Source organism: Balaenoptera borealis (genome assembly GCF_965194805.1).
Source record: "Balaenoptera borealis genome assembly, chromosome: 19".
Lineage (NCBI taxonomy): Eukaryota > Metazoa > Chordata > Mammalia > Artiodactyla > Balaenopteridae > Balaenoptera > Balaenoptera borealis.
The window spans coordinates 267,772-280,527 of NC_138878.1; the positions used below are offsets into that span (position 1 = coordinate 267,772).

The window sequence follows — 12,756 nt, forward strand, 5'->3', positions numbered from 1 at the left end:
GTTTTATTACTGTTTCTAAACTCTACACAGCAAACCATACAGCCTCTTTTGGCCTGTGCCCACACCCTTGCTCTAACACTGTGTTTAATATATAAATATGTATTTGCACAAAACTGTTTTTTTGTAAGGCAGGAGAATGATAAACATCAAATTCAATTACCTGGGGGCGGGCAGATGGGACGGGAGACACAGGAAGAGGTCCTGCCGGTGAGGTTTGCGTTCTGGGTTGGGTGGACGCTCCAGGACATTGGTTGTGGGCTGCTTTTCCTGTTTGTCCCCCAGACCCAATTCCTGTCCAACACTCTGTGACCAGGGAGCCCCGGAGACCACATCACCTTTGCCCTCTCCTCCCTCGGGTCAGTGGGAGGCCCCTCCAGGAGCCCGGGGGTCGCAGGGGAGAGGGAGGTGGGTACATCACTTCCCCTGAACTTCAGGCCCACCGAGTCCACACCACCCTGGCGGGCTCCCCCATCACCGCCTGCCCTCTGGGCTCAATCTCCCCATCAAGCCTTTCCACTAAGCCACTGAGCATTTATCTGCGTCCTGCCTCACGGGAACAACTGTATAACTTTATGTGCGATATACAAGACACCTAACTTTAACGTGTAAAGTTTGTTTGTAAAGTACCTGGGCTTCCGAGCTGGCCGGTGACACCATCGCTGTGGACTCTGCAAGGGGAGAGAAGAGGCAGTCAGGACCGGCTTCAGCGGCCCCGGGACCCGACACACGGGGCCGGCCCCCGCCCCCCACTGCCCCCCCCCCCCCACCGGAGCACACAGCGCATCGCCCAAGGTCTCCATCGGAAACCAGAAAGCTGAGCCATCAGCCACTGGACGGACACCGACAAGGCCCAGCTCCGGGCTGGACACCAGGCGAGCCGTGCAGCCCTGCCCCAGGGGCGGAGGGTCGGCTGGCAAAGACAGCCCCTGCTCGCCCCGTACAGCGACCACTCAGAGAGGAGCAGCCAACAGGGCCACGGGGTCCATCCCGCCCCCTTGGGAAGCAAGGCTGGGGGCACAAGTGAAAGGGGAGAGAGGAAGTAGCCAGGGGCCAGCTCGGGTCAGCCAGGCCCAGGGAAAGCCCTCACGGTCGGAAGCCGCACACCCCCAAATCAGAGCTAGATGAGAAACCCAGACGCAGTGGAAAGGGCAGGCCTTGCTCCAGAGTTCCCAACAGCTGCGCTGGGTCAGCTGGCATCTGGCCACCACCTCTGGATTTGGGGATTTCTCCCCAGACTGTCTCTGCCAGAGATTCAGAGTCTCCGGGACGAAACCCAGGTGCTGAACTGGGCTCTAGGTATTTTATTATGTTTATCATTAAACATGGCACTGAGTTGGCATGTTTACAAGTACTCAGTTGGGTAACCGGTGTACAGCCCAGGAGGCAGATGGTTCTTGTACCCATTTCACAGATGAGGAAACGGATGCCCAAGGGAGTGAGCTCGTTGGCCCCAAGGTGTCACAGCTAGTAAGTGGTGGTGCCGGGTGTGGCCAGGCTGGGGGATCCCAGAATCTATGCTCCAGTCACTCCCTGAGCCACCCCCAGGCCTCCCAAGGGGCCAGGCTGGACGAGACACAGAAAACCCACCTCCTTCCACCACCTGCCTTGAATAAGGCACGCAGAACTGTGTTAGGGTATGAAGTTTAGCTGCCTTAAATTGAGGTGGATAAAAAACACAAACCGTGCAATTCTCTGCTAAGTGAACCTGCTAACTCTGCAAATATTTTCAAAATGCCATCAAGAGACCGGAAGACTGCCAAAGATAAAGCGCGTTTGTGTCGGGCTGATCCATTAAATAATGGAAGACGCTGCACCCCCAGCATCAGTGGAGTTAATGCAACAGTGAGCATTAACTCCCAGTGAGCAGCTGGGCATATACAGGTGTTGGATGGTCAGTAAAAGCCTGTAGCTGTGAATGGGGGCCATGGAAGGTGCAAGGGATCACACTTGATAAAGGTGCTTCCCGGAGGTGCCAGGGCCCCGAGTTTCCCTGATTTCAAGGGGGCAGGGGGCAGCCAGCCCTCAGCGCCCATCACAACCCAGCACGGTCTGGTAGGTGAGTGTTCACCAACCCAGTTGTATTTTAAGTCGCACGGACTCGGGGGCCCCGCGGTGGTTCCGTGCCCAGCGCTTTGCTGCAGAGCTAACAAGTGACTTACCGTGGCTTCAGTCCACAGACTCCTTGTGGAGGCTGGCGCCACGGCTCCCTCTTTACAGAGGAGGAAACTGAAGCTCAGAGAGATACAGAGATTGACCGAGACCACACAGCTAACAAATGGTGGAGCTGGGGCTTGCAGGCGGGGCTGACACAGTGGTGGGCGCCCTGGGCTCAGCTCAGGCTCATCTGCCCAGCTACCGGGGTGCCAACTCCAGGCCACCTCCTCCTTGACTGGGCCGTACCCGGAGGCCACACTCCCTCCCAGGAGTCTAACAGGATCACAGCGAAACCCTAGCACCTGACACTCACTGGCGTGTCTGCTTAGACGGCCACGTCCTGGGACCAGAGCAACCAGTGCCCGGTGCTCCCTTTGTGGGAGCCACACAGATACCTCGGCCCCCACAGCGTGGCCCTGGCACTGAACCGTTGATGCCGTCCCGGGGACCGAGGACCTCTTCTGCCTGAAGACCTGGGTAGCAGGAGGGGGCCCTACAGTGGCAGAGAGGTTGGGCTGCATCCCCCATGAGCCAAGTCTCCAGGCCACACGGGTCCCCCAGGGACCCCAAAGACCTGAAGCCTCTTCTAGAAGCACGGGGCAGAACTGGCAAAGGGCCGGGTGGGCTGAGCTTACCGTGGGGTCATTTGTCATGTGACCCCAGGCACAGGCATCTCACAGGTGTCCCAACAGGGAACACAGCTTGTCGAGGGACTGCCTTCCTGTGAGGTAATCCTTGCTCAGAGGTGAGACTAAATCTCAGTGCCAGCTACAAGCACAGCAGCTCACACAGTCACACTCTTCCCGCGCACGCACGCACGCACGCACGCCCACCTGCCCCAGGCAGTGCCTTCAGCCCTCGCCCCCATTTTCTGAAGGGGGTGCTTGGTGTCCTCTGCAGCGGAGGATGTTTCCCATCAAGAGCTGTGCAGTGGAGCAGCGCCCAGGCCCCTGCCTCCTGCAGTCCTGCTCTGGGCCCATCACGTGAACCTGCGGGAGCTGCTTCCCCAGCTGTGCCTGGGGAGGGGCACATGGGACCGGGATCAGGACAGCCCACGAGCCAGTGCCTCCTGGGCCACGTATGTCCCAAGGCTCCCCAAACATCCACACGGCCTCTGGGGCAGTTGCTATCAAACCCCCACTGCACAGAGAATGAAACTGAGGCACCCAGAGGCCTAAGTAACTTCCCAAGGTCAGGCAGCGGTGGGCGCAAGCTAAGGCTGAGTCTACTCGCCAGCCCTGTCCCCACCTCTCCCCGAGGGTGACTGCATCGCTGCTTTGCTTCCTGAACCTCGGTTTTCTCGTCTGTACGATGGGCTCACAGCAGCGCTTCCCTCGCTCCCCGTCTCCCAGGATGGCAAGGTGGAGCCGCTGCATCCCCGCACCATGTCTCGACTGTGTGACCCTCACGGGAGCAAAGGGCCCGGGAGGACCCCTGCATGACAGCAAGGGTGCGTGGCAGCTTTGGTGGGGGGTCAAGGAGCAGGAGACAAAAGCCATACGGGAAGGACCTGGTTGAAAGAAAATGTTTCAACCAGAAATACTCTGGCTGCCAGGAGGAGATTCAGGGAAGTATGCTCTCCTCGGAAGCAGGATTTCATCTTTCCAGCCAGTCTCTACTCACCTCTCACTGCTGGACACTCAGCCCTCACCTGTACGTCCGTCTGTGTGGAGAGCCATTTAAAAAGACACAGGTGGGACTTCCCTGGTGGCGCAGTGGTTAAGAACCCGCCTGCCAATGCAGGGGACATGGGTTTGAGCCCTGGTCCGGGAAGATCCCACATGCCACGGAGCAGCTAAGCCCGTGCACCACAACTACTGAGCCTGCACTCTAGAGCCCACGAGCCACAACTACTGAAGCCCGCGCGCCTACAGCCCACGCTCCGCAACAAGAGGAGCTACTGCAATGAGAAGCCCACGCACCGCAATGAAGAGTAGCCCCCGCTCGCCGCAACTAGAGAAAGCCCGCGTGCAGCAACTAAGAGCCAACACAGCCAAAAATAAATAAATAAAAACTTTTAAAAAGATATAGGCAAGGGCTTCCCTGGTGGCGCAGTGGTTGAGAATCTGCCTGCCAATGCAGGGGACACGGGTTCGAGCCCTGGTCTGGGAGGATCCCACATGCCGCGGAGCAACTGGGCCCGTGAGCCACAATTGCTGAGCCTGCGCGTCTGGAGCCTCTGCTCCGCAACAAGAGAGGCCGCGATAGTGAGAGGCCCGCGCACCGCGATGAAGAGTGGCCCCCACTCGCCGCAACTGGAGAGAGCCCTCGCACAGAGACGAAGACCCAACACAGCCGAAAATAAAAATAATAAATAAATAATAAATTTAAAAAAAAAATTAAAAAAAAAAAAAAAAAAGATACAGGCAAGCTACAGAGACAGTCCCTGGTCACTCAGGAGGCGAACTCCCAGTGAGGCCCAGCAAGTCCACTTTGAGGCCCGGAGCCCACGGGACACGCAGGGTTGCCTGGAACACCAGGGGTCCAACTTCAGCTCCGGGGGACATGCTGGGCCAGGAGACGTGGGGAGGGGCATCTCCAGTGAGCACAGGCGGCCCCACGTACACACACAGTGACAGCAGCACAGGACAGCAGCGGCAGGGGCGGAAAGAGCAGCACGCGTGTCTGTCTGTGTGCACAGGTCCCTGGGCCCAGGGTGATGTGGGCTCCGTACTGACGTTCCCTCATGAGTCCTCCCCACTCCCTGGGCACGTGCCACTCTCAGCCCAGTTTATGCAGGAGGAGTGGGGGCCCCAGCACTGCTATTTCTCCACCTGCTGGGCTGGAGGTAAAGAGGTAGATAGAGAACTGGGCCCCATGAAGCTCATGACACAGGGATGCCAAGGTCCAACGCAGGACAAACTAAACGGCCTCTGTGTTTGGAACTCAGGGCTGCAAACGAGGTGAAGTGGGAAGGCCTTGCCTCTAGGCAGCGGTGGGCTGCAAGGGGGAAGCTTGACCCTGGAGACAGGGCCCAGTGCTTGGTGGGGGGAGGGCCTGGAAGGGCCAGTGGCCTCAGAACTACAGGCAGAAAAGGACGGAGTGGGAGGAGGGGTGCAGGGGCAGGTGTGACCTGGCGGACAGGTCACATGAGCAGCCAAGCGTGAAGAGAGGGGCCTGTGCAAAATTCTAGCACCAAAACTGACAAGAAAAAAACCCAGAAGAGCAGGGCGGTGTGTAAATTAGCGTAAGCAGAATGGAGAAGGTCGGAGGTGAAAGGAGCCCCATCAACACCCCGAACCCACCCTCCACCTGCCCAAGGGGGTTTTCATGGGGGAGAGCCTGGTGCCTGGAGAAAAGTATGTTATGTTTGCCCGCAAATGTCGGCTGGGAGGGTGGGAGGTCTCAGGCAAGGTGACAGCCGAGCGCTGCTTTGGAGCAGGCAGTGTCCTGGCGGGCCTGCCCTGGAGGCATCTGGCGGACAAATGCCACTGAAAGTGTCCCAGGACCACTGACCACTGGCCACGCTGCAAGAATGGGCTTCGCCTCAGAGGACGGTCAGCACACGCACTGCAGAGATGCCTGGTGGACTTTCTTGCCTCAAGTTAAAAACAAAACAAAACACCCTTGCCCATCGGGAGGTTTTAATAATGGCCTCTTAAAAATAACTTCACTGTTAACATGTTTTTCCATTTTCCCACTTGAAAAAGGGGGCTTCCGAGCAGTTATGAAGAAGTCTTCAGACTTGCCAACTAGGAAGTTTACTCGAGTAAGCGTCCCCTGCTTAGCTGCAAGTGGGAAGTATTCCCACTCATATGCTAAAGTAATAGTACTCCTCCACATCCCCTGCCCCCTGCAAGTCAGGTTTAGTTTGGTTGTTGATTTCTTTTCTTTTTTCTTCTTTTTGGCCACGTGGCATGTGGGATCTTAGCTCCCTGACCAGGGGTCGAACCTGCTCCCCCTGCAGTGGAAGCTCGGAGTCTCAACCTCTGGACCGCCAGAGAAGTCCCTGTTTGTTGATTTCTTTAAAGTTATTTTAAACATTGACTTAATGCCTACGTTTACCAGAACTTCCTGAGGGAGGATGAGAACCTTCTTCTCAACTGCGATTACAGCACGAGATAAACACGCATCTTTCAGTGAATCCAGTAATCACTCAAGTCCCAGAGAAACGCTGGGTTAGCTACCTTAGGGAGACAGCTGGTCTAAAGTTTCAGCTGATTCACAAAAGCTCAACAGGGACAGAAGAGAAAGTTCAGGGTAATCTATTTTTCTTAATCTTTAAAGAGGCAGCAAGTCACAAACCTCATCCACCTTTACAAGACGTGTTTATGGATAGACACCAAAGATCATGTCTAAGGGAAAATGAAATTGGGCTCCTCTGTGTCGTGGGCTGGGACGTCCCCATACAGGTCAGTGGAGAGTGGCCACACGTGAGCTTTGAAGCACAGCCTTGGATTTCCAGTCGACCTGTGAGTATGAAGGCAGCACAAGTGCCGCTGGGCCTGCAGGGACCAGGAAGAAGGGGCTGACATATCCCCGGGGCTGGAGAGGTGGACAGAACCAGATGACCGCTGCACCCGAGGATGGCCCTTGTGGTCCACTGTGGAGAGTACTGACCCCACAGTCAGAGATGCAGGGACCCCTCAGCTCTGCATCTGACTGGTGGCGAACCACTTACCACTCTGTGCCTCAGCTTCCCCATCTTTAAAGTCAGAGGGTGAGACCAGGCAGGCCCGTTATAGTCCTGTACTGCTCTGCGGTGCCAGAAGCCACCCCCTGGGTTACACTGCTTGTCTTCCAGGATGAGGAGGGGCACAGGGAAGGTCTTTTAAGGAGGACATACAGCTTTAAGAGAAAAACTCTTGGTGAATATGCAGACTCCAGGGCCCCACCGATGAGGAGAGGCCATCCTGTATCGTGCTCTCAGCCCAGCCTTTGAAGACAGTGGACACAGGCATTGAGGGCATCAGGGCTGAATCCAAATCCTGCCGCTTCTTGTGTGACTATGGGTAAGCCTGAGCCTCAGCTTACCCGACTGTAAAATGGGAACAGTACTGTTTGAGTCCAGCTCTTATTATTTTCTCCTGTCAAATAAGTGTTTTTGTGCAAAATAGAGCAACTCTCAAGTGTCACACAGCTGAGGTGTTAATGGAGGTGGGAGCAGGGTTCAGAGACGAGAAGAAGCTTGTGGAGAAATAGTGACGGTCCTAGGGGGTGGGAGAGGTTCAGCAGAACCCTCCCTGTTACCAAAGGAGCTGTCGCTTCTGGCTAGCTTTGCCCTGGTCCTTCCCAGCCCTCCATGAGTCTGCCCATGGATTTCTGCAAACCCACCCCCTCCAGCACACACAGCTGGCCTGTGTGCTTCCCCAGGGGTATCACTTTGGGGGGTAATATCATCATATGCTCTGTCCCAGCACTCTACTTTTCCAGGAAGAAAACTTTTTTCTTAAAGAGGCTACAAATCACTTAAACTCATCATTCTGCGTAGACTTCAAGTATCTTTCAAGGGCTTCATTGTTGGTTCCCGTTCATGGTTCAGAGCAGAACACTAAGCAAGGCGTTCCCCAAGTTTTACACATTCTCTGTTAAATCGTCACACCCGCGGAAAAACGAGCCCGAGGAAAACATGTGTTTCCTTTCGTGCCTGAGCGCCTGTGCATCTACCACTCCAACAAGGATCCACACCACCAGTCACTGGGTGGGAAGGTCTGAGGGCTGCAGACCCCCAGAGGAAAAGGAAGCAGCCCAGGTGGGGAGGGCCGCGGAAGGAGGGACAGAGTCCAGTCTCCCTGCTGAAGGGCCTCAGGCAAGGAGCCAAAGCCCCCTCCTCTCCAGCCAGCAGCTGGCCCTGATGTTGAGATGGGTTTCAGGTGGGGGGGAATCCAGGAAAGGGAGGGGGGGTGAGGGTCCCAGGTCGAAAGAGTGACTTTCATGTCTAGCAGAGGGAGAGAGGAAAAGCAGGGGCAAGGGGCGGAGGTCCGCGTCCCAGCGGAGAGTTGCTGGGGGCTCCCAATCCAGAAAGGGGAGAGGAGGGAGGAGGACCTTCCAGTCTCGTAGAGAGAGAAGGTGGAGGAGGGGCCCCCAGTGCAGCAGACGGAGGGCGCGGAAATGGGAGAGGTCGGCGGGTCCAGAGAGGGAAGGCGCCGGAAGGGGGGCGCCGGCGCCGGGTCCAGGTCCAGGTCCAGCAGAGGGAGGGAGGGTCTCAGCCCCTCCCCCCGGGCGGACACCGCCCGCCGCCCCGCCGCGCCCCCGCCCCCGGCCTCACCTGCCGCGCCGGGCTCCCGCTGCGCGCTGACCGAGCCGTCCCTGCGCAGGAGGATGTCCGCTGTGTCCCGGATGCGCCGCCGGCCGCCCGGCGCGCCCCGCAGCCCGCGGCAGCACTGGAAGCACACGGCCCACGCCTGCTCCTCGTTGATGGGCTGCTCGTACGCCTTCAGCACTTCCTCCAGGGACAGCTCCCACGGCTCTGGCCGCCCAGCGCCCCCGGCCCGCTCGCCCGCGGCCGCGTCGCCGCTGGAGCTGCCGGCCCGGGCCATGGCCGCCCCATCATCGCCGCCTGCGCGCCCAGCCCGTTTCCATAACAGCCGCGCCAGGGCCGACGCGCCCGCGAAGCGCGGGGGGCGGATCCCGCGCCGCCGGCCGCTGCTTTGTCATTGTCGGGCCCCGCCCAGCGCGAGCGGCCGCAGGTGAGGCCTGGGAGAGGAGGAGGAAGGGGAGGAGGAGGAGGAGGGGGAGGAGGAGGGCAGGGGAGGAGCAGGAGGGGAGGGGGAGGAGAGGGGGGAGGGGGAGGAGAGGGGGAGGGGGAGGGGAGGGAGGGGCGGGGGGAGGCCCGTGGAGGGGGTGAGGCAGGTGGGAGGGGGCGCGGAGCTGGGCCAGAGGAGGGGGTGGAGAAGCCGGGATCCGGTTGCTGGGGGGAGGGTCCGGGTGAGGGGGCGCGGTGAGGAAGGTGGAAGGGACGGGGTGCGGGGGGTTGTGCAGAGCCGGGACCCGCAGAGGGACGCTCGGAGGGAGGCGCGTACTGAGACGCGGTTCTCCTCGCCTTGCCCGCGAACCCACGCCGGGCTCTCACACTCGTGCCAGGCCAGCATCCAGCCCAAGACCCACCGCGGTAATAGTGGGGCCCCGGCACGTTGGACCCTGGGCTGCGGCAGAGCCGGGAGGCCCGTGACTGCAGGAGGAGCAGCGGTGCCGCAGAGCCGGCTGGCAGAGTGACCTCAGGAGTCACCACTCAGGGTGATGAGAGGCAGAAAGACCCGAGTAGGAAGCACTTAATAAGCGTCCCTTTCCAGCGGGGACACGCGGCAGCGTTAAGAGCCCCGGTGTCTCCGTGGAACATGGGCAGAGGCGCAGAGCACCGGCGATGGAGCAGCGCTTCGTCCCCGCCTGGCCTCTCTCCGTGCGTGGGAGGCGGCACCGGCTCACAGGCTCAGCCGAGGCCTGTTCAGCCCTGGTTGTACCAGGTCAGAATAACATGGCCAAACGGCCCTGGGAAATAAGAGACAAGAAGGCAAGGGTCCGACCCTGAACCCCCTGGGGAGCAGACGTCGTGCAGATTCCTGGAAATTTCTCCATGCTGGCGATATTTTCAGGTCTGAGGTGGAACTTTGAACTTGACAGTTCCCTGGGAATTCCTTACTGTCAGTTAACCCCATCTGGAATTTTAATCTTCCAACAAAAAGGAGTTTGGTAAAGATGAATTGTATCAAAAGTTTTGGTGTTCAGCAGCCAGACACTTTCAGGGCTTTCCTGGCTCTCAGCGTTTATGCAGCCAAAAATGGCGGCAGCGCTGCCACTTTGTAGATGGAAAGTTGGAGCCTGGGGCTTGCAGTCTCCGGAGTGAACTGCAGGCACCTGGGACTCAGGTCAATCTTCCCGCCTAATCTTTACCCACTCTAAACCCCCATCCATGGTTGCCAGTAGAGGGAAGGGAGAATCTCCGGGTCTGTCTTAGATCAGCGACAGCAAGAAACCCACAGTGGGGAGTTCCCACACGGTGGTTAGGAAAGGCCCTGACCCACAACACACAGTGCCAGGGATGTGCGATCCGCAGGGCTGTCGTCCCCCACCTGGTGGTTCCTGATGGGCCCACGCAAGGGGTGCTTTTTGCTTTCAGATTCCGTGGGGATAAAGACTTCCACTTGAAACATTACCAGCTCTCCGAAGTTAGGGTCTCTGCTCCTCCCGTAGGCCGAGCTACCCCTCGACTCCTCGTGGTGGGAGCATCTCAGGAGGGGCACCCTGGCCCCAGAGCACAAGGTGGTAACTACTCTAATTGGAAGCTGGTTGGGTTGTAGCAAGAAGTACCTTCCTTGTTCTTCAAAGGGCCTCAGGTTTCCCTTACTGACCAGACGGTTTTAGGATCTCATTTGATGACCACGGGCCTTGGTAATGACCTAGTTCTCGACTAAAAAAAACGCACAACGTGAGAGTTGTGAGTTAAGTTTTATTTAGGGCAAAATGAGGACTATAGCCCAGGAGACAGCATTTCAGATAAGCTCTGAGAAACTGCTCCCAAGGGGTAGGGGGAGAGGTCAGTATATACGTGATTTTGGTGAACGGGGGTATGTGCAGTCAAGCCCATTTTTGCAGAGACTTGCTGCTGGTCACGAGGAGCAGATGTCACCGTTTTAGTGCTTTTCTAGATACGAGGAGATGCAAGAATTGGGCTCATAAAATCTTCTTCTGAAAATATCTGGCTATCTGACGGACTGTTCTGCCAGTTTTTCCCAGTGCCCAGAGGGCCTCTTTCCTGATTTCCACCCCAAACTCCTTTCAGGGGGTGTTGAAGTTCAGCAGCTGAAGCACCTCATGATTTAATCCTCGGAGAGGTAGATGGCAAGTGCCAATTTGTGGATGGCATAGTGATGACTAGCACCTGCCTGATGCAGGGGCCCTGAGGTCACCTGTGTAACGTATGATACCCTTTCTGCTCTGGCATTAATTGTGTTTTCAGGGATCCCTGTGCACTTCAGCCAGCAAGATTTAGAACACTGGGGTTTTACTAAAAAAAAATTTTAAGTTAGGTAGGTTCTACTTCCATATCTCTTGGTATCTGAAGGTTTGTCCCTCTAGCCACAAGCAAATAATGAAGCAGAAGCATCAGGTGCTCCTAGAAGCCATATCGTTTTCCCCTGCCAGGTCATTTATTCATACATCTCCCAAAAAAGCCCCAGATGAGATCTAGAAATGGACATAAGGTGAGAAGAAGCAGCCTGCAGGTGGTGGTGGCAGTGAGAGGGGTTTCAAGCTCTTAGACTGGGAGCCCGAGAGTGGCATCTAAGTCAATAAAGGGAAAGGAAGTGAATTCACCAAACCAAAACTGATCAAAGGGGCCCATGACTCGAGTGACCAGATGCAGCAGGCTCTGATCTGGTTGCTAGAAGCTCTGGGTATAGTGACAAGTTCCACCCGTTGGTCACAAGTCAGAGTCAAGGTAATCACTTCCTTCCTGGGGTGGAGTACCAAGCACAGCCATACTTTAAAAAGCCTAGTCAATATTTTAAATCAGACTGAGGGCTCTGCCATAAGGAAGTGGTGTGGGTAAACTGACAGCTGTCTGGGCTCCACACACTGAGGGAGAGCAGACGATGCCTGGTTAAAATGGGAATGGGGGGACTTCCCTGGCGGTCCAGTGGTTAAGACTCTGCACTCCCAATGCAGGGGGCACGGGTTCAATCCCTGGTCAGGGAACTAAGATCCTGCATGCTGCGGGCGGGGCCACACACACACAAAAAAGTAGGCATGGGGTTTATCCCAGTAGAAAGTGGCTCTCAGGTTAATATATGGAGCTCTTTGTCCACCAAGTATGCAACACAGAACATCAGCGTCAAAGAGATGTTAGTTCTTCCATAACTTGAAGTTGCCCCTTGGATTTTAGCAATGAAACTGTATTTCCAGCTGTTCAGAGTCTCAACAGAGAAACAAGATAGAAATTGATGGTCAGTCATGAACCCAACCTGGAAAGCGTTGGATCCAGGTCATTTCTACATGACGGGATCGTCAGTAGCCCACTCCTGAAGCCATGTCCCTTATCCTTCATTTCCAGTGCACAAGGAAGGCCCAGGGAAGGGAGGCTGTGCTTGGAAACAGAATCGAAACATTTAGTGATGTGACTAATCCACCAGTGCTTGGAGTTGGAGAAGCACTGTCAAGTTATCACATTAGCGAACACACTCCCCGAATATTCATCTTAGAGTGTAGGCTGTTCATGCACACGTATTTGCGGAGCACTGGGTGTTGATGTCTTATGCCTGTGAAAGACCAGTGAAAAACCTGACCAGGTCCCCCCAGGGATCCACCAGTCTCTCAGGGAAACAGCCACAAGGAAACACAGTCTCTGCAGTCGGGGAAGGGCTACAGGCGGCTACATAACCCCACTGGTTATGTCTGGTTTTTCCCATGCTCTGTGTTTGATGCTTTGAGGGAATTACAGATCATGTCCACGCCAGGGCAGTGCAATCAGAGGGGTGGTTGGCTCATGACTGCCATTGGCCAGAGATTCAGATCTCCAGGAATTATACCTCTGAGCATCTTTGCAGACACAGAAACTAAAGGATCCTAATTTTTGGCCCCTGGAAACCAAAAAGATAATTTAGGACTGCAAGCCCAGGTGCCCAGGTGCCCTGTGGAATACAGTTACCTGATTCCAGGAGGGGAGGG

General features: G+C 56.5%; 1 protein-coding gene and 1 long non-coding RNA gene across 6 annotated transcripts in view; one reads left to right on the forward strand and one right to left on the reverse strand.

The window, feature by feature from the left end:
• Positions 1-8,749, reverse strand: part of SPIRE2 (spire type actin nucleation factor 2) — a 27,233-nt gene extending 18,484 nt beyond the window's left edge. For 3 of the 5 annotated variants that reach the window (XM_082369493.1, XM_082369491.1, XM_082369490.1), the window contains exons 1-2: positions 8,363-8,749; positions 628-668 (exon numbers count right to left, since the gene is read on the reverse strand). In XM_082369493.1, coding sequence (XP_082225619.1) covers positions 628-668; positions 8,363-8,633 — 312 coding nt within the window. In that variant the 5' untranslated portion in view covers positions 8,634-8,749. The remainder of the gene's footprint in view (positions 1-627; positions 669-8,362) is intronic. The other 2 variants (XM_082369494.1, XM_082369492.1) reach the window with 2 other exon arrangements.
• LOC309617359 lies at positions 8,665-9,794 on the forward strand. Its single transcript, XR_014237950.1, has 2 exons — positions 8,665-8,783; positions 9,178-9,794. It is a non-coding gene; the product is annotated as an uncharacterized lncRNA (long non-coding RNA).
• Positions 9,795-12,756: the final 2,962 nt, after the last annotated feature.